The sequence below is a fragment of the Rattus rattus genome, chromosome 1 (assembly GCF_011064425.1).
Source record: "Rattus rattus isolate New Zealand chromosome 1, Rrattus_CSIRO_v1, whole genome shotgun sequence".
NCBI classification, from domain to species: Eukaryota; Metazoa; Chordata; class Mammalia; order Rodentia; family Muridae; genus Rattus; species Rattus rattus.
Window position 1 is genome coordinate 158,776,739 of NC_046154.1, and position 21,881 is coordinate 158,798,619.

The 21,881-nt window shown below is 45.9% G+C and overlaps 1 protein-coding gene across 1 annotated transcript in view; it reads right to left on the reverse strand.

The window, feature by feature from the left end:
• Window positions 1–6,385: 6,385 nt before the first annotated feature.
• The window catches only part of Myo1f (myosin IF), a 51,586-nt gene continuing 36,090 nt past the window's right edge, over window positions 6,386–21,881 (reverse strand). Inside the window, 14 exon segments of the mRNA XM_032910113.1 lie at window positions 6,386–6,854; window positions 9,001–9,170; window positions 9,268–9,348; window positions 9,350–9,447; window positions 9,450–9,463; window positions 10,989–11,072; window positions 11,500–11,648; window positions 11,767–11,913; window positions 12,369–12,514; window positions 14,864–15,033; window positions 15,121–15,235; window positions 19,255–19,399; window positions 19,503–19,601; window positions 20,492–20,598. Coding sequence (XP_032766004.1) covers window positions 6,778–6,854; window positions 9,001–9,170; window positions 9,268–9,348; window positions 9,350–9,447; window positions 9,450–9,463; window positions 10,989–11,072; window positions 11,500–11,648; window positions 11,767–11,913; window positions 12,369–12,514; window positions 14,864–15,033; window positions 15,121–15,235; window positions 19,255–19,399; window positions 19,503–19,601; window positions 20,492–20,598 — 1,602 coding nt within the window. The 3' untranslated portion in view covers window positions 6,386–6,777.

A 21,881-nucleotide genomic window follows, 5' to 3' on the forward strand; every position in this document is an offset into this window, starting at 1 on the left:
CTTCTCAGATCTCGCGAGATATGGGGTGTGGCCTAGTTCTGGGCGCCACTCTAGGAGGCGGGGCCTGAGACTAGGCTGCTGTTCTTAGTCAGGTGAGTACATATAAATCCCACTACAGAATCAGAAAATAGGCTGGAGAGATGGCTCAGTAGTTGAGAACACTGACTGCTCTTCCAGAGGTTATGAGTTCAATTCTTAGCAGCCACATGGTGGCTCACAGTCATCTGTAGGGGGATCCGATGCCTTCTTCTGCTGTCTGACATAAAATTTCAGAAAGAAACCAGCAATTTTTGTCTACCAGGTCAGGTTAACCTGGAACTCTCAGTCCGCCTTAGCTTGTAGAGTATGTGAACGAAAGACATGCTTTCGATTGGACTTTTTAGGGAAAACTGACAACAGCTTTCTCCCCTCCCCTCCTCCCTGTTTCAGCCCAGGCCCACCTTACACAGAAGTTGATCCTGAGCTTGGATGCCAATATACCAGGTTTTAGGCAGTACTAGGTATCAAACCCAGAGTTTTCATATATGCTACGCAAACACTCTACAAAGCAAGCTACATCCTTAGCTATATACACATACATATACAAATGAATATGTATATGCACAGATGTGAGCAAGTAAATGTGGAGGCCCAAAGTAGACATTGTCTTCCTCTACTGCTCTCCACTTTGTTTATTGAGGCAACATCTCTCACTGAAGTTGGAGCTCACCAGTCCCCACTAATCTAGCTAGCTTACTTGCCAGAAGATTCCCGTGTCCACCTCTGAAGTGTCTCAGTTACAGGTTGTTGCCATGCCTCACAGGGAGTGCTGGGGATCCAGACTCTTCCTCATTTACCCAAGTGTTTACACTCATTTACATGTGGGTCTGAGCCCTGGTCCCTATGTCTGCACAGAACCTTCTTCCTAGCAAGCACCATATTTTCCAGCATATCTAATCTACAGTAAGAACAAATCTGTTACAATAGCTCGATGTGGGAAACACGCTTGCTAACTGTGGATCTTCAGATTAGGTGAACAGGCAAATCCCACAGGTAGAGAGGTGTGACCATGAATCCCAAGTGCACTTTCCTTAAGTGCATCCTATGTGCCAGGAGGGAACTTAGTACTACTCATGGAAGACTGGAGTCAACCACTGAAAACAGAGAGACAGTAAATCAACAACAGCAGAAAATGATCTTGGATCTATCCCAGGAGATAAGAAAACAAACAAAATCTGTGAAATGATGAGTCAGGGACACCCGTTTGAGGGGGTGACTTGAATTATGCTTGGGGAAGCAGAGCACTCTGGGAAGCTGGCACAGATATCCTGAGCTGGCAAAGAGCAAACTCCCTTTGGTGAGCAATGGTGACTCCTCTGCACTATTGAAACAGAATAAAGATGTGGTATGGAGGTCAGAAAGTGAATCTGGTTAAGTCCTGTAGACCTTGTGAGAAGTGGAAGAGAAAGAAACCATGGTTTCTGATGTAGTCATTGATGAATGTTTGTTTTTCCATTTTTGTATGTGTGATTACATGGATATGTGCATATATGTTTGTGGGGTGTTTGTGGGTGCATCATCACATTATGGGTACATGTGTACTTTGTTGCTTGTGCATGTGGAGGCTGGTGGTTGCAGTGGGGAATAATCTTCTATGCCTCTTTCTCCTTATTTAATGAGACAGGACCTCAAAATCAAACCCAGAGCTCACCAATATGGTTCTTGCTCTGGAGATCCCCTGTCTCCACTGTCTGAGGCTGAAACTACAGGTGGGCTACAGTGCCCACCTGGCATTTACCTGGTATCTGGGGATCTGAACTCAGGTCCTCATGTTTCCATGGTAGGAGCAGTTGTATGACAAGACTTTTTCCCAGGAAGATACCAACATTTTCTACTCACCTTAAAGAGCCCAGGACAGAGCAAAGTATGAATAACACCAAAGTCCACCATGGTGAACCAAGAGTTTTCTTGAGTTACTTAAAAGAATATTGGCGAGGGTTACTTATAGAGGGAGAAATGACTCAAAGACATTTGAGTCTGCATTACCAAATCCCACCCCTTAATGGGTGGCAGCTCACAAAAGCTGGGAACTTGGAGCACTCTGCATAGCAACTCAACAGGTTGGAGAGTGTCCTTTCCAAGTGACTCAGTTGGTCTAAGCCTCTTCCAGGTAGCAGGCTAGGTCGCAGAGTCTTCTTTGCAGCTTGGCTTTTCTAAGAGTGACTCTCAGCAACCTGTGGCAGGGAGGGGCCTAGTGAACCTTGTCAGTTTCAGGGACTTCCTGAAGCTATTTTAAATGTTAACTTTTTGGTTTAAGAAGTTTCCCTAAGGGATGGAACTGCTAAACAACCACCGAGTCATCTCCCCAACCACATGTCTTTGGGGGTAAGATCCAATACCTCTTTCTAGTGATCATTTGGAGGATGGGCTTTAGGTTAGATGGTAAAGTAAAACTTAGATCTCAGATTTCTATACATTCAACCTTTCAAGAGATATTTATTGACTCATAAGCAACTGTAGACTTTATATGCAACATATGTTTAGCCTGTATGTGCCTCTATAGGCAAAGGAGATGGTTAGAAGATGGCTTAAAAACTGAGAAATATGGGGCTAGAAAGACGATCCAGTGGTTGAGCTCTTGCAGAGAGCCAACCAAGTTCAGTGCCCAGCACCCACATGGTAGCTCAAACCTGTCTGTTCCTGGGAGTTGGATGTCCTCTTTTTTTTTTCTTTTTTCTTTTTTTTCTTCTTTCTTTTTTTCGGAGCTGGGGACCGAACCCAGAGCCTTGTGCTTGTTAAGCAAGCGCTCTACCACTGAGCTAAATCCCCAACCCCGTTGGATGCCCTCTTATAGGCTCTGCTGGCAATTGTACTTACACAGATACACACATACACATAAATCGATAATAACGTAAATCTCTTTAAAGGTAAAATTAAAACTGAAAAAAAAGAGAAAAACGTTGAATTAAAGACCAGCCTGATCTACATAAAAGTTTTAGGCTAGCCAGGGCTACATAGTGTAACCCTATCTCACAAACAAACAAACAACTAGCCCCCAAACATCATCCCCTACAAACAGTGATACCAATAACAAATTAAAGAGGAGGTCCAAGAAAGTAGCACAGGGTTGGGATTAAAAGCATGTTACCACACCCAGCCTTCTTCAGTTTCTTTTCCACTGGGATCACAGGTGAGTCACCATGTGTGGCTAGTAAGATCTTTTTCAAGAGAGGAGTGGAGCCTGGAGAGATGGCTCAGCATGCAAGCGAAACACTCATACACCTAAAATAAAATAAATTTTATGGAGGGAAAAACACACATACAGGGTCTCCCTAGTTGGTCAACATGCAGAGACTAAGAGACTGTTGAATGCTCAGCTCTAAAGGAGACCTGTATACCACATCCCTCCCCCCAGGGATCATCCTCTCAGAAGAAATGTCAGAAACAATGTACGAATCAGAGATGGTCAGTAACACCAATAAAGCAGTGACCTCTGACAGGTCAACCACATACCAAGGCAGGCCAAAACTAGATCCAATGGGGGATCTTTTAAACAGAAAGAAAGAAATCTTTAAAACAGAAAGAAAGAAATCTTAAGGTTCATTTGGAATGGATGGGAAGGTGGAAAGAGGGTGGTTATGGGAGAAAGTGGGGGTGGTGATGAATCTGTTCAAAATATGTTGTATAAAATTCTCAAATATGTAGACAAAGATAGCTGAATTTTTCATCTTCCTGGCCTCCACATCCAGAGTGATTAGATTATAAGTATGTACCACAACATCTGTTGTATGCCATATTGGCGGCCCAATTCAGGGTTTGCGTATTTAGGAAAGCACTTGGCCAGCTGGGCTTTTTTGCCTCAACCCCTTTTTGTTGCAAGGTGAAGAGGTGCTTCTGTGCTGGGGAAGGAAGGATAGGGTTGAGGCTGAGGAAAGAACAGGGCCACAAGGAAGGGAGAGGAGGGGCCGGATGTAAGAAATTTTGTGAAAGAGCCCACAGGATGTGGGGCTGAGGCCTGGCTAGAATGTGGGTGACAGCAGTTCACAGTGTGGAGCTGTCCCTAACCTAATTATTCAAAACTGTGTTAGAATATATCAAGGCCACTTTTCTTCTCTCCAACCCTTCCCAATACTTAACCATACACCCTGCTCATAGCCTTTATTTCCTGTGAAAGGGGTATCCTCTGTGCCAGTGGAGTGAGGGGACTGTTCCCTCAAAGTGCAAGGAGGGGAGAGCAGTCTGCATAGTGAGTTTCTTCATGCTAGGAAAGCATTCATCTCTTGGGCTACATCCCTGGTTTTGCTTTCCTTCTGTTTCGTTCCCTTCCCATTCCTCTTTAACCTCCCTCCTTCTTCTGTTTTGGTACTGGGTTGGAACATAGAGCTTTGTGTGTGATAAGCAAACACTACCAGCTGAGCTGTCTCCCTAGCCCTTTACTTTTTTTGTAATGGAAATTTATTTACAATCACAATTGAATTCAATTTCTTGCTATCTGTGTGTAGGCATACCACCTGCTATACTGTGTATGTTGAGGTCACAGGGTACCTAGCAGAATTGGTTCTCTTCTTCTATCATGTGGGTCCTAGGCATGGAACCAAGTTGTCAAACTTGGTAGGAAGCATCTCTACTTGTTGAGTCATCTTGCTGTCTCTTATCAATTTATATGCTATCATTATTGTTTTAAATATGTTTTTATTTTATGTATATAAGTGCTTTGTTTACACGTGTGTGTATATGTATCATGTGTGTGCTTGGGCCCAGGGAGGCCAGACAAAGGTGTTAGAAACCCTGAGACTGGAGTTATAATGGTTGCGAGCTATCTTGTGGGTACTGGGAATCAAACCCTGATCCTCTAGGAGAGCAGTCAGTACTCTTAACTGCTGAACCATCTCTCTAGCTCTCTGTAGGTAATTAGTGGGAAGGAACACACAAAAAAGGAAGCCTTTGCATAGTTGGTTCAATCCCTCCACCTTTCTGTGTTCTGGGGATGAAATTCAGGTTGCCAGGAGGGAATAACAAGCACCTTCGCCTGCTGAGTGTCTTACTCACTGACCCTCTTCTTTCATAAAAGTCATGAACTCATGGGGTTGGGGATTTAGCTCAGTGGTAGAGCGCTTGCCTAGCAAGCGCAAGGCCCTGGGTTAGGTCCCCAGCTCGAAAAAAAAAAAAAAAAAAAGAAAAAAAGAAAAAAAAAGTCATGAACTCATATGAGGCCTGAACACTGTATAAAGAACTACAGGTACATAAGGAATGTTGAGAAAGAGGAATTGTCTTTCCCAGAGAAGAACATGCCAATTGGTTATCCAATATCAAATGGTCAAACCTGAAAACACATACATACAAATGATATTGTACAGAGTGAGCATGTGAATTAATATATTTAGGAAGGGGGAAATGATTATTTTATAATGTCAAAAAGTAATTAGTTTATAATCTCAAAAAGAAAACAATATTAAAAAATAAATCTTAATTTTTAACACTGGTTTGTGAAAACAGGCAGAGGACACATGTCTTTAATTCCAGGACTTACAAGGCAAAGGGAAACAGATCTGGAGTTCAAGGCTAACCTGAACTCCTGCATAGTAAGTTTCTGTCTGTCTGTCTCTGTGGTTTCTCTGTTTCTGTCTCTTTTTCTCTCTTTCAGAGCTGGGTTTAACTTCATGCTAAGCAAATATTCTTTTTTTTTTTTTTTTTTTTTTGGTTCTTTTTTTTTTGGAGCTGGGACCCAACCCAGGGCCTTGCGCTTCCCTAGGCAAGCGCTCTACCACTGAGCTAAATCCCCAACCCTCTAAGCAAATATTCTTGATCTTAAACTAAAGGGTAAAAGAACACAGAGATGGAATGGTCCAGCCTCACTCAAGGACTGTTAAGAATTTTTGCAGAATGATTGGCCAACAAGAGGCCTAATGAGGCCCAGCTGCTTCCTTGTGATTGTTTTCCAGCCAAAGTTGGTTTTTTGAGGCAAATGTAGTGGGGGAAAAGGAAAAAGGACCAGATGGGCTTTTCTGGACAGCCTTCCCCCCACCTCCTCAAAGGATCTCATTGTAGCCCAAGGCATCCTCAAAATCAGCTATGTAGGGGCTGGTGAGATGGTTTAGTGGGTTAAGGCCTTCACCACCAAACCTGATGACCTGAGTTTGATTAGATTCCTGAAATCTACACACACACACACACACACACACACACACACACACACACACACACACTAAACGTCTTTTAAAAATCAGCTATATAGCCAAGGATGACATTGAACTCTTCATCTTCCTGCCTCTACCTCTTAAGTACTGAGATTGCAGGCATGCGCGACCATGCCCAGTTTTATGCAGTCCTGATGAAACCGTGGATTATGCTTGAGAAGCAAGCACTCTAGCAAATAAGTCATGGACCCAGGCCCAGAACTCAGTAATTTACTTCTTGTTTTTACCCGACATATGTTTATTGCCTCAGTGATGAGAAAAAGTGGAAAGGTCTAATTGTCGAAGTCTCCTAACCCTGGGCAGTGCACAGCACTTAGCTCACAGGGCAGGATATGATTCGTTTCATGCACACAAGGCAGCTGGGAGGTAGGTTCTGCAGCAAATACTATTGGACACATGATAAAATGGAGACTTAGATAGCAATTCAACCCATAGGAAGGCAGCACCAGGCATGGGGTGCTACAGTGGTGATCCTCCTACACACAGGGCCCCCACTGGGCTGGAGGCCATAAGCCTGGCCAGTGCAGACAGGGTAATCAAGGCTCCCACTGGCAGGGTTTGGCTCCCAGGCAGACAAGCAGACAGGTGTGTGGATAGACGATCAGATCTTCTCCACATAGTTTCCTGGAAAGAGACCTTCCTGGCCATGCAACCGACCTTTCCACCAGCCAGAAGAATCTGTGGGAGAGAAAAGCTTCAAGTGCCCAGTGCACACTGGAGAAAGCCCACATGTCTATTCTGTATCTTAGATTTTTATTTTAATTAATTAAATATGCTCTCGTGTGGCTTTGGCTGTTTTCAAACATACTATGTGTGGGGCTGGAGAGTGGCTTAGTGGAGAAAGTACTTGTTATACATGTGTGAGGACCCTTGGTTCTTTTAGAACCAATGAGAGCCAGATGTGGTAGTATATCACATCTGTTATTCCAGCTCAGTGGTGAAACAGGAGAGTCCCCAGAAACTCTAGGTGAGCTAGCCTGGCATATATGATGGCAAGCAACAAGAGACACTGTCTCAAACAAGGTGGAAAGTAAGGACAGACCCTAGATTGCCCTCTGACCTCTGTATGTGCACCATGACACTTGTGCACCTTCAGTAAAACATAGGAATGCACATGTGTATGCACACACATACATACACACACATAAGTACACAGACATACATGCCCATGTACACATGCTCACAGATACATACACATACACACAAAGATGTGTGCATTGTGTGCCATGCTGCTAAGGTTGTCCTTGGTCTCCTTAGCCCCCTATGTCTGACCCCTAGGCATGAACTGTCACACTCAGTTTTGTTTTGATTGAAGGTTGGTTCTGTCTCCATGACTGAGCCAGCTTGGCCTTATACTCTGCTTCCTCCTCTTTAGTCTCTGAAGTTCTAGGACTATATGTGCGTGCCATCATGCATGACTGTCAGCAGTTGGATATGAAGTTCACTGGGATCAAGTCCAAGGCCTTATACCTGCTAGGCCAGTGTTCTGCTGCTGAGTAGTTTACCCACTAAGCCTGTACCAGACTTCCATCTCGTCCCCACCCTTCCTTGCCCCCATCCCTCCCTTACATTGAGAAGGATGGAATCCAGAACCTCGTGCTTGTGAGGCAAGTACTCTACCTCCGACCTGTATTCACAGTGTGTCATTCTCTAGATAATTTACTTGTACTCTTTTATCAAACCACCTTCTTCCGGAGATCCTGTCCTTTAACCCCCCAGGTATAGTCAGGAATAACCAGGTCCCCTGACATCCAGGAGGCCCTACAACCCACTCTTGCAGTGTATGAGAACCCATCTGTGTTTACCCCAGAGCATGGAGGTAAGGAATTGGGCAGGGCCATCTAGATTCAGCTTCCATCCCACTGTCAGAGATCTGTAAAGTCAGTTGTTAGTGACAAAAATAAAGGTTCCAGCCTGGCATGTGGTGGTCACCTGTCATCCCAGCACACAGGAGGTCGAGGGAGGAAGGATCACGAGTTCAAAACCACTCTAGGCATGTCCTTGTCTCTAAATGAACTAAAATAATAAAGATGCATAGGCACTAGGAGTGTGGGAATGAAGCCACAGACCTTGTGCTTTAGGATCCGTGTTCAGAGACAGGGGTATCAAGACTCTGCAGCGCTGGTGAGGCTGTGAGCTGAATGGTCCTCTTTATTCATTTATGCTTCTTTTTTTAATGAGTGTGCACCACTACACTCAGCTTTAAGCTTTTTATTACACTTTCTTTTTCAATAATGTGTGTGTGCATGATATGCACCTCTGTGTTGCATGGGTTGCATGCTTCTGCATGTGTGTGAGGAGACCCTATGCTGTCATTCTCTTCTGCTCATCTACCTTATTCACCCAGGCAGAATCTTTCAGTCAGAACCACAGCTCAATGATGTGGCTAGGCCTGCTGTCCAGCTTGCTCTGAGGTTCCCGTGTCTGTCTTCTGAGTCTGGAATTACAGATATGCTGCCATGCCTACCCAGCATTTACTGCTATCTGGGAATCAGAACTCTGGTCCTCATGTTTTCAAGGTAAGAGCTTTAACAATGGAGCCATCTCCCCAGCCTTAGTGTGTGTGTGTGTGTGTGTGTGTGTGTGTGTGTGTGTGTGTGTGTTTAGGTAAAGGCCAATCTTTCCTTCCATAATGCGATTGTGTGATCCTGAGGATAAAACTGAGGGCATCAGGTATGGCGGTAATAACCTTTATCCACTGGGCCATCTCATTAGCCCTTGTCCTTCTTCTTGCATGGAAAGGCTATGTAGTAATGTGTGAGTGCCTCACTGTGTCAGGGTTCTGAAGACTCTCCATTCTCAACCCCTGCCCCAGAATACAAACCTTCCATCAGGATCTCAATTACTTCATTCACGTTAAAGCTCAGCTCATCCACATCTTGGCCTATGTACTGGTACAGTGCCCGGCACCTCGGGCCATGTATCCGTGGTTGGGGCTTAGGCCGGCCCACTCCTGGCACAGGTCTCTGCCCTATACTTCGCTTCCTTTGCATGCTGTAGGGGGGACATCATGGGTCTCATCACAGCCCTAGATACTCCCCCTATCCCACGACCACCTCCTGGGCTGTGCCCTTCATCTTTCCCCACCTACCCTGCCACACCCTGGTCAGGTACATTTAGGAATTCTGTGTTGTGCTCCGAAGGTGGCCGTGCTCGAGGACGTCTGCTGGCTCCTAGGGTTGAGGATGGAGGGCCCCGTGGAGGCCTCTGGGAACTCCTGCCAGATGTGATCTCCATGGGTAGGGACCTTACCTGGGAAGAGGGTGGTACCCCATTTCGATTCAGGCCTATGGAGGAAGCAAAGATATAGATCGATTCAGATAGAGACATCTGTCATGAGTGGCTGTGATCATTTTGAGGAGTTATCTCTAAGTTCTAAGCCTGACAGAAGATGCAGCCACTCTCAACCCAGTGTGGTCAGAAATGTGTGTAAGGGCGAGGAGTGGCGATGCTTGCCTTTAGTCCCAGCACTTGGGGAGTCAGTGGCAGGTAGATCTCTAAGTTTTAGGCCAGCCAGGACCACACTGAGACCCTGTTTCCAAAACAAAAACATGGTGATGCATTTAACTCCAGTACTTGGGAATCAGAAGCAGATGGATCTCTTTAAGTGTCAGTGCTACATATTGAGATCCTGTTACACACATGTGCTCGCACACACATGCACAAGACACCAAAACAAAAAGAAAAGCATGGAATCTGAGTGAGGAACCTTGGAGGTGGGAAGATGTAGAATGAATGGCTTTAAAAAGTGTGTATCATTATTGCATGTGCGTATGATATATGTGAGGATACATGGTGCAGCTCACACGTGGAGGTCTGAGACCAACTCTATGGAGCTGGGTCCCTCTTTCCACGTTCACTTGGGTTCTGAGGATCAAATTCAGGCCTCCAAGCTATCTGCACCAAGAGTCCTTACTAGATGAGGAATTTACGGGTTTCTTTCTTCCTTTTCTTCTTCCTCCCCCTCTTCCTTCTTCTCTCCCTCTTTCTCTCTTTCCTCACCCCCTTCCACCTCTTATTCCACCTTTGATTCAGGGTTTCAATATGTAGCCCTGGCTGGTCTGGCACAAGCTTTGTAGACCAAGCTGGCCTTGAACTTTCAGAGATCTACCTGCCTCTGCCTCCTGTGTCCTGGAATTAAGTGTTCACTATAATGGGCTCAGGTGTGTGTGTGTGTGTGTGTGTGTGTGTGTGTGTGTGTGTGTGTGTGTGGGTGTGGGGTGTGTGTGTGGTGTGTATGTGTGTGTGTGTGTGGTGTATGTGGGGTGTGTGTGTGGTGTGTGTGTGGTGTGTGTGTGTGTGTGTTTATTTTCAAGACAGGATGTCATGTAGCCAGGTCGCATCACACTCCCTGTGCAGTTGACACACCTGGATTTATATGGTTTCTGTATGCTAAGCAAGCATTCTGTGACTGGGATAAAAGTGGTGTGGAAATGTAGATAGAAAATCCAAGGGGTTGGGTATTTAGCTCAGTGGTAGAGCACTTGCCTAGCAAGCGCAAGGCCCTGGGTTCGGTCCCCAACTCCGAAAAAAAGAAAAAAAAAAAAAAAAAAAAAAAAAAAAAAAAAAAAAAGAAAATCAAGCAGAGGTCTGGAGGCAAGAATAAATTTGATGAGTTGGCTAAATAAAACGTAGTTTACCGGCTAGGGAAGTCAGTGACTAGCTAGGGTAGGATTTTAAAGGTATTCCCAATTATGCTTATCCTGCATCTTGTAGTATATAGAGGAGCTATGGTGAGGCCAGATACTACTCTTGCTAGCTTCTTAAGTCCACAGCAGACAAAGGAAGTCACTAAGAGTTATATCTCCTTACCTCTCGGGGGTCCAGGGGCTGCTCGAGTAGGAGCCTGTGCTGACCTTCGAGGTCTTCCCTGGGCTAACCCTTTACGTGTAGGCTCTGAAAGAAGAAGAAATCAGAGATAGGTTTGAATTGTGGCCCGGCCAGACTAGGTCCTTGGCCCAGGTCCTCCAACATTCCTCCACTTTGGTTCAGCTTGAGACCACGCACGTGCTCATGCTCATCGGTTCTTCTATGCTAGTTGCAGGTGGGGATTTCTTACCTACTTTTTGAGCTCTCCCACTCCAGGGCACGCCCCACCATCTGCTGATGGTTGCTTAGTGTTGCTTCAATGGCCATGTCTCACTCTCCACGTTTCTCTCCCTCTTATTGGTCATTTCTCTAAGGCGAGTTGACTCTAGAGGCCCTGACCTCTCTAGACTAGCCTAACTCGCTGGCTCCACCCCCACAAAGTTGACTGGTCTTCAGTGACCACGCCCCAGGCCTCACTCCATGGTGCCTAGTTCTGTTTCTCCGGCTGACTTACTGGTGCTCTTAGGCAATCCGTCCCCAATGCTGATAGTGAGCGCTCGACTCCCAGCCTTGAGCACAGCCAAGTCACTTGTCCCGCGAGAGAAGGTGACGTTTCGGGTGCTGCCTCCGCCCCAGCCTTCCTTCTTCACCCGGAACTGTAGCCTAGGGGAGAGAAAGGAGTTGGGTGTACCAGTTGGGGGTCCCTCTTCCACATCCCAGCAGTAGGTAGGGGGTGGGGAAGAGGGTGGTGCTCAAGCTGGCTATGGATTGAGAGGCATACATGTCGCTGAAGGTGAGGGGTAGAGGCCTGCGCGCTGCCTCTTCAAATCGCTTGCACAGGAGGCTGACAAATTCCGTCTTGAAGATACTTTCTAAGAAGCTATCAGCAGCCTCTTCTTGAAGGATGAAGAAGTCATCCTGTCGGGTGCTGGGGAAAAGGCAAGAGAATATTAAGTGGGGGTGCAGGAAGACAGGATGTATAGGGTCCAATCTATGAGGATCAAGCTGGGGGGAGGAAAAAGGAGAAGCCTGAGAAGGTGGTAATTAAGAATGACCAGAGGTCAGGTAGGAAGAGGGACAGAAATAGTCTCCAAACAAAGATTATGAAAGTAGGGCTGGACCTGAGTTACGTTCTCTGGGACCCATATGGTGGAATGACTGCACAGACCTCCACTCGTGCTGTGATGTGTGCCCGTCCCCCCAAATAAAAATGTCATTAAATAGTTGAAGATCATGACAGTAGAGGCAAGTGAGTGTGGCAGGTAGCAACAAGGCAACAATAGGTATAATAGCACCTAAAGTTACCATGGTAACAAGCAAGGAGGCAGCAGAGGAACACCTGACAGGTGGGTTAATACAGGACAGGTGGCCACTTGGCCTTACCTGAGGGACACCCCTCGGAGAGCTTGGATCTCCAATTTCTTCTTCAGAACTTCACGCACCAGACCCTTCTCTGGTCCCTTTTTCACCTTCTCTCTCCCGATCACGTACACACACTTGGGGGTCAGGATCAAGTCCCGTTTGATGGGCTGCAGGGAGGCAAAGCCAGAGGCTGATGGGTAGTCCCCAAGGGAATGGGCAGCCTGGCACTAGAGGATCAACTCTAGACAAGGGTGGAGCTTTCAGGGCAGGTGACTGGGAAATCTCTTTGTGTGTGAATTGCTAAATAATGTAAGAAGTAGAATAAAGGTGAGGTTATATTGTTTAGAAAATGTATTCTGTGTGTGTGTGTGTGTGTGTGTGTGTGTGTGTGTGTGTGTGTGTGTTGTGGAATGCTGTCCTCTGGGTATGACATGGCTGTTGCCCTCTACAACTAACTTAACCCTCAAGAGACCTGCACAAGGGGTTGGGGATTTAGCTCAGTGGTAGAGCGCTTGCCTAGCAAGCGCAAGGCCCTGGGTTCGGTCCCCAGCTCTGGAAAAAAAAGAAAAGAAAAGAAAAGAAAAGAAAAGAAAAGAAAAAAGAGACCTGCACAAGATTGGGTCTACTAACATTTGATTTCGGGTGAGGGATTCATGTGGCCCTGTCCCTCCTTGAAGATCTATAGGTAGGTAATGGTTTGTGAGGGAGAATTAGATATTTTCTTTAGTGGTCTAACCAATTTTAAGTTGTCAGTGCTTCTGTAATCTCTGGAAATAACCCAAAATAAACTTATTGTGTCACTGAACTGTATTTTAATGGGATCATTTCTTTGGTCTATCATTAGTGTCCTATTTGGAGTAAAGAGGCATTTGTTAGTCTTTCTAGGAAAAGTTCACAAGATTGTATGCGTGTGTACATACCTTGTATAACACCTTGTCCTGCTGAGGGTTTGAGGCTGCTCCACCTTCCCACCATGCTGTGTTAGGGCTAGGCAGAAGGAGAGCCCTAGCCCGAGCTTGTAATAAAGAGACCCTAATTCGATTGCACTGGAAACAGCTCCCTGGTGGGTTTTGGGGTTCATGAACGCTTCCTGATAGAACAAGCACACACTGAGCCACATGCCCTCAGCTCGGCTTTTGAAAAGGTATGGATTGAGGCCAGGTGGCAGTGGCAGAGACAGGTGGATTTCCGTGAGTTTAAGGCCAATCTGGTCTACAGAGTGAGTTCCAGAATAGCTAGGCCTACATAATGATACCCCTATCTCGGGGGGAAAGGTATTGATTGCTGAATGAGTGAATACACATCACAGAGGCGATAAGAGTATATTGCCTAAACAGTCTTTGTGGTGGGATACACTTGTAAACTCAGGGCTTGGGAGGTTAGACCAGGAGGATTGTATGTTTTAGGCCAGCTTTAGCTCAAAGGGATGAAAAAAGAAAAGAAAAGTCATGGTCACAAGTAAGGGGCATGTGTATATATGAACCACACGAATCTGTGAGTTGTATAGGAAGGTGGGGGATGTCGGTTAGTTATATTTTACTTTTATAGCTATTTTTTGTGTGTATCTGTGTCTGTGTAACATGTGCATGGCATGGCGTGGTGAGAGGACAACCTATGGGAGTCAGTTCTCTCCCTCCACCAACTGGGCTCTAGGGACTGAACTCAGGTCTTCAGGGTTGTCAGCAAGTACCTTTTCCTGCTGTGCATCTCACCGTCTCATCTCGTGTGTGTGTGTGTGTGTGTGTGTGTGTGTGTGTGTACCTGCCTGCCTATAAGGGATTTTTCTAGATTAGGTTAATTGGTCATGAGGTCATGATAATTAATCTGGCTATGATTTCTGGAACAGTCGGGCATGTACCTGTGAACAAGGCTCCTTGACTTGGTAAGAGTGTTTGTATAGACAGGGGCTCCAGAGTCAAGTCCAGGTTCAATGGACACATGTGTCTAAGCTGGATATAGGAAGTGTTCCTGTGGAATAGGCTTCTGGATCAAGTGAATATGTCATAGTAGACAGATGTAGCTGGTAAAATGAGGGTGTACCTGATGGTTAGGTGTGTCTGCGTTACACAAGGACAGGCTTGATAGACAGCTCTAGTACTAGCTGTGAGAGTGTGGATGGGTGTGACAGTGTGACATAAGATGTCCCCCCACCCCTGCTCAGGGTTTCATATAGCTCAGGTTGAGCTGGAACTCACTATATAGTAGAGGATGGCCATGCGATCCGAGAGCTGGGATTTTAGGTATTGGTTACCATGCCTGGTTTATATGGTACTGGGGATGGAGCACGGGGTGCATGCTAAGCAAGTGCTCTGCCAATTGCACCACAGCCCCATGAGGTATCTACCACAGTGGAGGTTTTCTGTGTGGATGTGTGTCTGTCTGTGAGAAAAGATGTCTGGAGGCTAGGGGAGCATACAGCTGTGCACAGGTGCATCTGGATCCCATGGTGGTACGCTTCTGGTGTGGGTGCTCAGCAGAGCCACAACCTCTCATGGGAACGCCCACTCAGGTCTCACCTTGAAGCGGCGGTCATACTTGGTGACTGAGTCGGCAAAGTCCACTCGTTCCCTTTTAGCCAGGAACTGGCGCAGCTCAGGCCGCTCCTCCAGCCCCAGATAGTCCCCGACAAAGTTCCGGTTGATGCTGTTTCGCCTTCGTTCCTTCTTGTTCAATAGGATGTTGGAAGCTGAGAGGACATGTGTGTAGTTAAAAGTCATGGCCTCTCCCTAATCCTCTTGCCCCCAGACTTAGCCTCCTCCTGAAGGCCCCTCACCTTCTTCCCGCATCTCTTCATACTTTCGGACTGCTATGTGGCGCCGCCAGGCTTTCTGGATAGTGCGGGCAAAGCCGTCAAACTTCCTCTCTCGCATCTCTTCCAGGAGGAAAAGCTGGATAGGAGGGAGGGGTAGTGGGTCCTGGCATCTCCCAAGTCCCTGACTTCCATGGCCCCTCCTGGATAGTCTCACACTTGCTATGCAGTTGAGGACAACCTTGAACTCCTGAACTTCCTGCCTCTACCTAAGTGTGGGATGATAGGCGTGCACCTTTACATCTGGTTTATGGGCTGGAACTCACTAGGAACCCAGGGCTTTGTGTTTACTAGCACTCTATAAATAAGCCACATCCACGTTCTCACCATCCAAAATAGTTTTTGTTTTCTCTTCATGACTACACCCAGAAATTCCTCCCATTTAGGGGCTCATGCCCCTCTGCATTAAATTAGAACAGGGGTGGTGTGCTGGAGATATGGCTCAGCAGTTAAGAGTAACAATGGCTCTTGTAGAAGACCTAAGTTCAGTTCCCAGTACTCATGTCAGGCAGCCCACGGCCATCCAGCTCCATGGGATCCAACACTCTCATTTGGCCTTGGTGGGCAACTCTCACCCACAGCAAACTCTCTCACATGTACATATACACTAATTAAATTAGATTAGAATTGTGGGTTTGTCTTGTTAGCTTCAGATACTACTGCCACCACTGGTTTGCCGTGTGTGTGTGTGTGTGTGTGTGTGTGTGTGTGTGTGTGTATGTGTTTCTGGGATGAACTTGTGGCAGCCAGAGGACAACTTTCTGGAGTCAGTTCTCACTGTCCACTGTGTGGAACCAGGGCTCCAATTCAGATGTCAAGATTGGCAAGAGCCTTTATCTTCTGAGGTGGCTCGACAGCCCAGACTTTTATTTTAGTCATTTTCTCTACTTTCATTTTTTAAAGATTTATTCATTTTTAAATTTAAATATTTGTTTATTTTTAATTTTATGTGCATGGGTGTTTTGCCCACATGAATATCTGGGCAAGAGAGAGCATTAATTTATCTGAAATTAGAGGTATGAATGTTTGTGAGCCAGCACATGGATGCTGGAACTGAATCTAGGTCCTCTGAAAGGGTAGCAAGTGCTTTTACCTGATGAGCCATCTTTCCAGCCCACCTATCATCGTTTTTCTCCTTTCATTTTACTAAAATTCTTTTCATCTGAGTCAATCCCATGCCTCCTCCCATATATATATATAAATATATATATATGTGTATATATATATATATATATATATATATATATATATATATATATATATTTACTTATGGAGTTGGAGAGATGGTTGAGTGGTTAAGAACACTGGCTGCTATTCCATAGGATCTGGGTTGGTTTGGTCCCCAGCACCCACATGGTGGCTCACAACTCTCTGTAACTTCAGATCTGATGCCCTCTTCTGGCTACCACTAGTTCTGCATGCACATGGAATACAGACATACAGGCAGGTAAAACACCCGCACATATAAAAAGAAATAAAATATTTACAAAAATTATTTGTTTGTTTGCATATTTACTTGAGACAGATTCTCTCCACCTGACCTTGGCTGCCCTGGAAATCACAGTGTAGACCAGGCTAGCCTTAAACGCACAGAGATCCTTTTGCATCTACCTCTGAGAGGTGGGATTAAAGGATTAAAGGGATGTATCGCAGTACACATCTGGTACACACCTTTAATTCCAGAGTTTGAGGCTAGCCTGGTATATGTAGCAAATTCCAGGCCAGCCAGGGCTACATAGTGAGACCTTGTCAAAAACAAAAAGCTCAACAAATAATTCAGTCTCCCCCTCTGCCCAATTCTGATAAAAACTGACCACTAACTTGTCATGTGTTAATAGTTCTCACCTAGTAAATTTCCCCGAAATTAAAGTCTGCACACTTAAAAATGTCATCACAATTAAATTTTTTGACACAGGGTCTCTCACTACACTCATAGTCCTTTGCCTCAGCCTCCTGAGTGTTGGCATACAGGGGTGAGCTACTGTGTTCAACCTCAAACTTTAATTTTTCTTATACAGCTTTACCAGAGGGGCTGGGATGTACCTCAGTTGGCAGGATGTTTGCTTCCTATTCACAAAAGCTGGGTTCCACCCCCAGTACTACCTTACTGAAACCAAAACCAAAACCGGTGGCTGTGGTGCCCCGGGCATGAGGTAGCAATAGGAGGAACCAAAGTTTAAAGATGCACAACGAGGTGGAGGCCAGCCTGGGCTTCATGGGACTCTGTCTTAAGAAAAAGAAGGCTTTGGCCTAGCTCGTTTTATTTTATGTATTTTTTCTACTGTGTGTCAGTTTTTGGAGGGTTCATATCTTGTGGAAATTTTGCCTGCAATAATAGGAAGTTGGAACTCTTAGTCTCTTTCTCATCCTCTCTTTCGTCCTTCCTCCCCCACTTTGTTCTCCTTCCTGTGTTACAACTAAATGCTCCTAGGCACAGTTTTACATATTTGCATCTTTTTTTTTTTTTTTCTTCTTTTCGGAGCTGGGGACCGAACCCAGGGCCTTGCGCTTCCTAGGCAAGCGCTCTACCACTGAGCTAAATCCCCAACCCCGCATCTTTATTTTTTGATAACCCTTTACTTCTCCCACTTTCTTCCCTTCCTCTCTGCCTCAGCTTTTCTCTTCCTTCCCAAGGTCTCACTCTGTGGCATAGCCTGGTCTGGAACTCACAGGGATCCTCCTGCTTCATCTCCCTAGTGCTTGGATTGCAGGTGCGAGCTGCCACAACAGGTTGTGTGGTAACGGTTTCTATCAGTAATAATTGTACTTTATTCCCTATGGTCCTGGGGAATGGAATGAAGGGCTTTTTAGGCTAGGCAATGGCTCCATCATTGAGTGACAATCCCAGCCCCCCACTGGGGGATTCTAGGCAGGTACTCTGCCACTAACTCACCCTCTCAGTCCCCTACTAGCAGATTCTAGGTGGGAATTCTAACTTTTGAGACATTCAGGCCTTTCTCTCTCTAATATATAAATATGTATCTATAGATTATATTTAATAATATACATATATGTGAGTGTATATATATATGGATGGGGAGAAGCAGAAGGGGGGAGAGGAGCAGAAGGGATGAACAAAGGAGTAAAAAAGGACAAGAGGAAAGGGATCTCTGCATACATGGGGGCTCCTTATTCTACCAAAGGGGCACCACCACACTATACCCTGTATTCTTCTTCTCCCTGATCTGGTCCCCAAGAACTGGCCAGAAAACAGTGCCTTTTCTGAGTACATGCTTATGTCTCGGGCACTATGGCAGGGGACTTCCTGCTTTGTCTGATCCTCATTCCAGTCCTGGAGGGTGGCTCTTATTTTGTTCCACTTCCATATGGGGAAACTGAGGCTTGGAGAGGCGCCAAAGCCTGATCGAGGTCAATGGTGGTATCGTGAAGTAACCACAGTCTCCCCTTCACCTCATCAGGGTCTTACTGTGCACCTTTACACTAGCTTTGAACTTAGAGCCTCCTGTCTCAGCCTCTAGATGGCTGGGATTATAGGTGTTGTACATAGCAGCACAGCACTCTCTCTGTCTGTCTCTGTCTCTCTTTCTGGTGCTGAGGATAGAACCCAGGGGTTCAGATATGCTAGGCAAATGCTTAATCACTGAGCTCTACCTCTAAAGCAACCCCAACCTCAACTCTCCTTTTCTCCTGGCCCCTGTTATCTTCTCTTTTCATTTTATTAAATTTTTATATTTTCACCCTTTAAAAATGTGTGTACATCAGTGTGTTTGTCTCTGTAATTGTCTGTGTCTCTTTGTGTAAATGTGTTTGTTGTGTCTGTGTCTGTGTCTTTGTGTGAATGTGTGTGTGTGTGTGTGTGTGTGTGTGTGTGTGTGTGTAAGAGAGAGAGAGAGAGAGAGAGAGAGAGACAGACAGGCAGGCAGATGGACGGACAGTATGGTGCAGGAGTTCCATGGTGTACATGTGTAGGTCAGAGGAGGACAAGCTTGTAGAACAGGTTCTCTACACCCACCTATATGTGAGCCCTTGAGATTGAGCATTAGAACTTAGCTCGCTGGATTTGTTGGCCATGCACGTTTACCCACTGAATCAGTCACCTTGCTGGTTCCCATCCTTCTCTCTCTCACACACACTCACCGACTCAGGGTTCTTAACAAAGACCTTGGTGCTGCCCATCTGGTACTGGTCTGGCTCCATGTTGACAGCACGAAGCAGGTGCTGGACACCCTGACGTTCATCTCCACGCCACCGTGGCCATGTCTCAGGGGTCAGGATGGCGTACCTAGAGGTGGAGGTCATGCAGGTGTGGGGACATTTGGAGCAGGCCTGTTGGCTGGCCATTTCAGTAGGAGAGGCAGTTAAGGCAGGAGAGACAGGTGCATTACCTTTGCAGGAACTTGGAGAACTGCCGACGGTAGGCAAAACCTGCCCTACGCACTCGGATGTTCTCCCTCAGGCCCAGGTACTCCACTTGATGCTTCACCCTGTGGGAGTGCGGTTTCCTGAGCTCCAGAAAGTGAGGGATGCCCAGAGAAAACTAGGGGCATGAGGCCTGGATTGTGCTGGGGGTATCTCATGGGTCAGTCTGTCTGTCTGTCTGTCTATCTATCTATCTATCTATCTATCTATCTATCTATCTATCTATCTATCATCTATTTTGTCATCTGTCTACATATTGCCTATCTAATTACTATCTACATAATCTATCTGTCTATAGCCAGAGTCGCTCTACTGCTTAGGTTTCCCTTGAATCTATGACACTCCAGCCTCTACCTCCCAAGGCTGAGAATAAACATAAAAGCCACCATGCCTAGCTTAGGGTAGTTTAGTTAGTGAGTTTTGAGTCCCAAGAAGTTTCTCAGCTCAGTCTGGGACCAAATCTTGGTCTGAGACCTGAGGATCTCTGAAGGTTCTGGGCTCACCTGGAGGTTAATTCAAGGATCAATTCTGGAGTTTAGGTCTGAGAAATTGTGCTTTAATTATTTCACAGTCAGCTGGGGTTACCTGGGAATTGGGTGTCGGGGGGTGCCTCTGTCAGTTCAATGTATAACTTTGGGGCCACAGACGTTTTGCCGTTTTAAGTTGTATTTTTACGTGTGTGCCCATGCATGCATGTGGTGGTCAAGACAACTTGCAGGTTTTGCCTCTTGCCTTCCACTGTTTGGAGCCCAGGGATTGAACTCAGATCATTAAGTTTGGCAGCAAGCACCTTTTAATGCTGGGCCATCTCTCTGACCCCCTAGAGGATTCTAAGATGGACTTAGAGTCCAGTCTGGAGTGGTCCTAAAGTGCTTTGTCTGTGGATCAAATGTAAGTGGTTGGTCCATCAGGTCCCTAGATCTTGTGGGGGATGTGAAGAGGGTGGTCAGTTCACCTGCTCTCCTCCCAGTCCCGGGGCCGCTTGGTCTCGTTAGGTTTGATGCAGCGGATGTAGTGTGGTGTGCACTTCTTCAGCGTGGATACCAGGTCGTTGGCTTGTTTCTGAGGCAGAGGGGAAGTCAGGAGTGAGGAAGGCTTCAGGATGGCTCTACTGGCTCTCCTCTTTCAAGAAATAGTCATTAAAGAGGGGGTGGGAAGCTGACTGGGCAAACCACAGGTGTGCATGATGCCCTCGGCTCTCAGCACGAGGGCTGATACTGTGCATCTACCCAGCTCTTTTTTGTTTGTTTTAAGACAGGATTTCTCTATAACAGTCCTGGCTGTCCCGGGACTCACTCTATAGATCAGGCTGGACTTGAACTGACCAAGATCCACCTTCCTCTGCCTCTCAAGTGCTGGGATTAAAGGTGAGCTACCCACCTTTAAATTTCAAACTTGGAGTTCTCGTGTCTGTCGCATTTAACACATAGCTTAGCACATAATAAGTATTTAGGAGATATTTGATGACTGAGTAATAAGAAACCAGAACTTTCATCTGTTTTCAAGGGGACAGTGACTTTGGAATAAGTTAATGGCTGTCTGTCTCTGATCACTGGCTTCTTCATCTGCCAAGTGGGACTGAGCTAATTCCTTGTATGTGTGAGGATCTGCTGTCATCACAAATCCCTCAACAAACAATTGTGAATGTGATCTTAGGATGGGACCTTATGTTCCCTGCAGCATTATTTACCCTCAACAGAAGGTGTACCCAACCCTTTTGTTCAATGAATGAAAAAGATGACTATAACATGATATGCCTACACAGTAGGATATTATTCAGCCTTCAGAAGGAAGGACATTCTGATAACAAGCTCTGGATGGACTCTGAGGACATGTTTGTGACTGACATTAGCCAGATATATGCTCAACGATGCCACTGAAAAGAGGTCCTTAAAATCACCATATCTATATGACAGAATCTATGTCCATGATGGGAATCAGGGTCTGTGGAGTTAGTTTTGAATGGCGACACATTCTGAATTTGAAAAGATGATAATGTCTGGACATGGCTGGTAGGGATGGCTGCACAACACTGTGAACATAGCCCATGTGTCATTGAACTGCACATTTAAAATGGGTAAGACAGCCTGTTCTGTGATAGTGGATATGTATTTGTATCTCCACCTTTAAAAGTACGTGGTCTGGAAAGGGTAGCCCAATGATAGTGTGCGTGTCCAGCATGTGTAAGACCTTGGGTTCCATCTGTAAGCACGGGAAGGAAGAAAGGATGGACAGAAGGGAAGATGGAAAGGAGGGGGAAAGGGAGTCAGAAAAGGTGGAGAGGGAAAGGAGAGGTGGAAGTGGAGAGGAAGGGAGGGGGGAGCAGAGGGGGAAAGAGAAGAGAG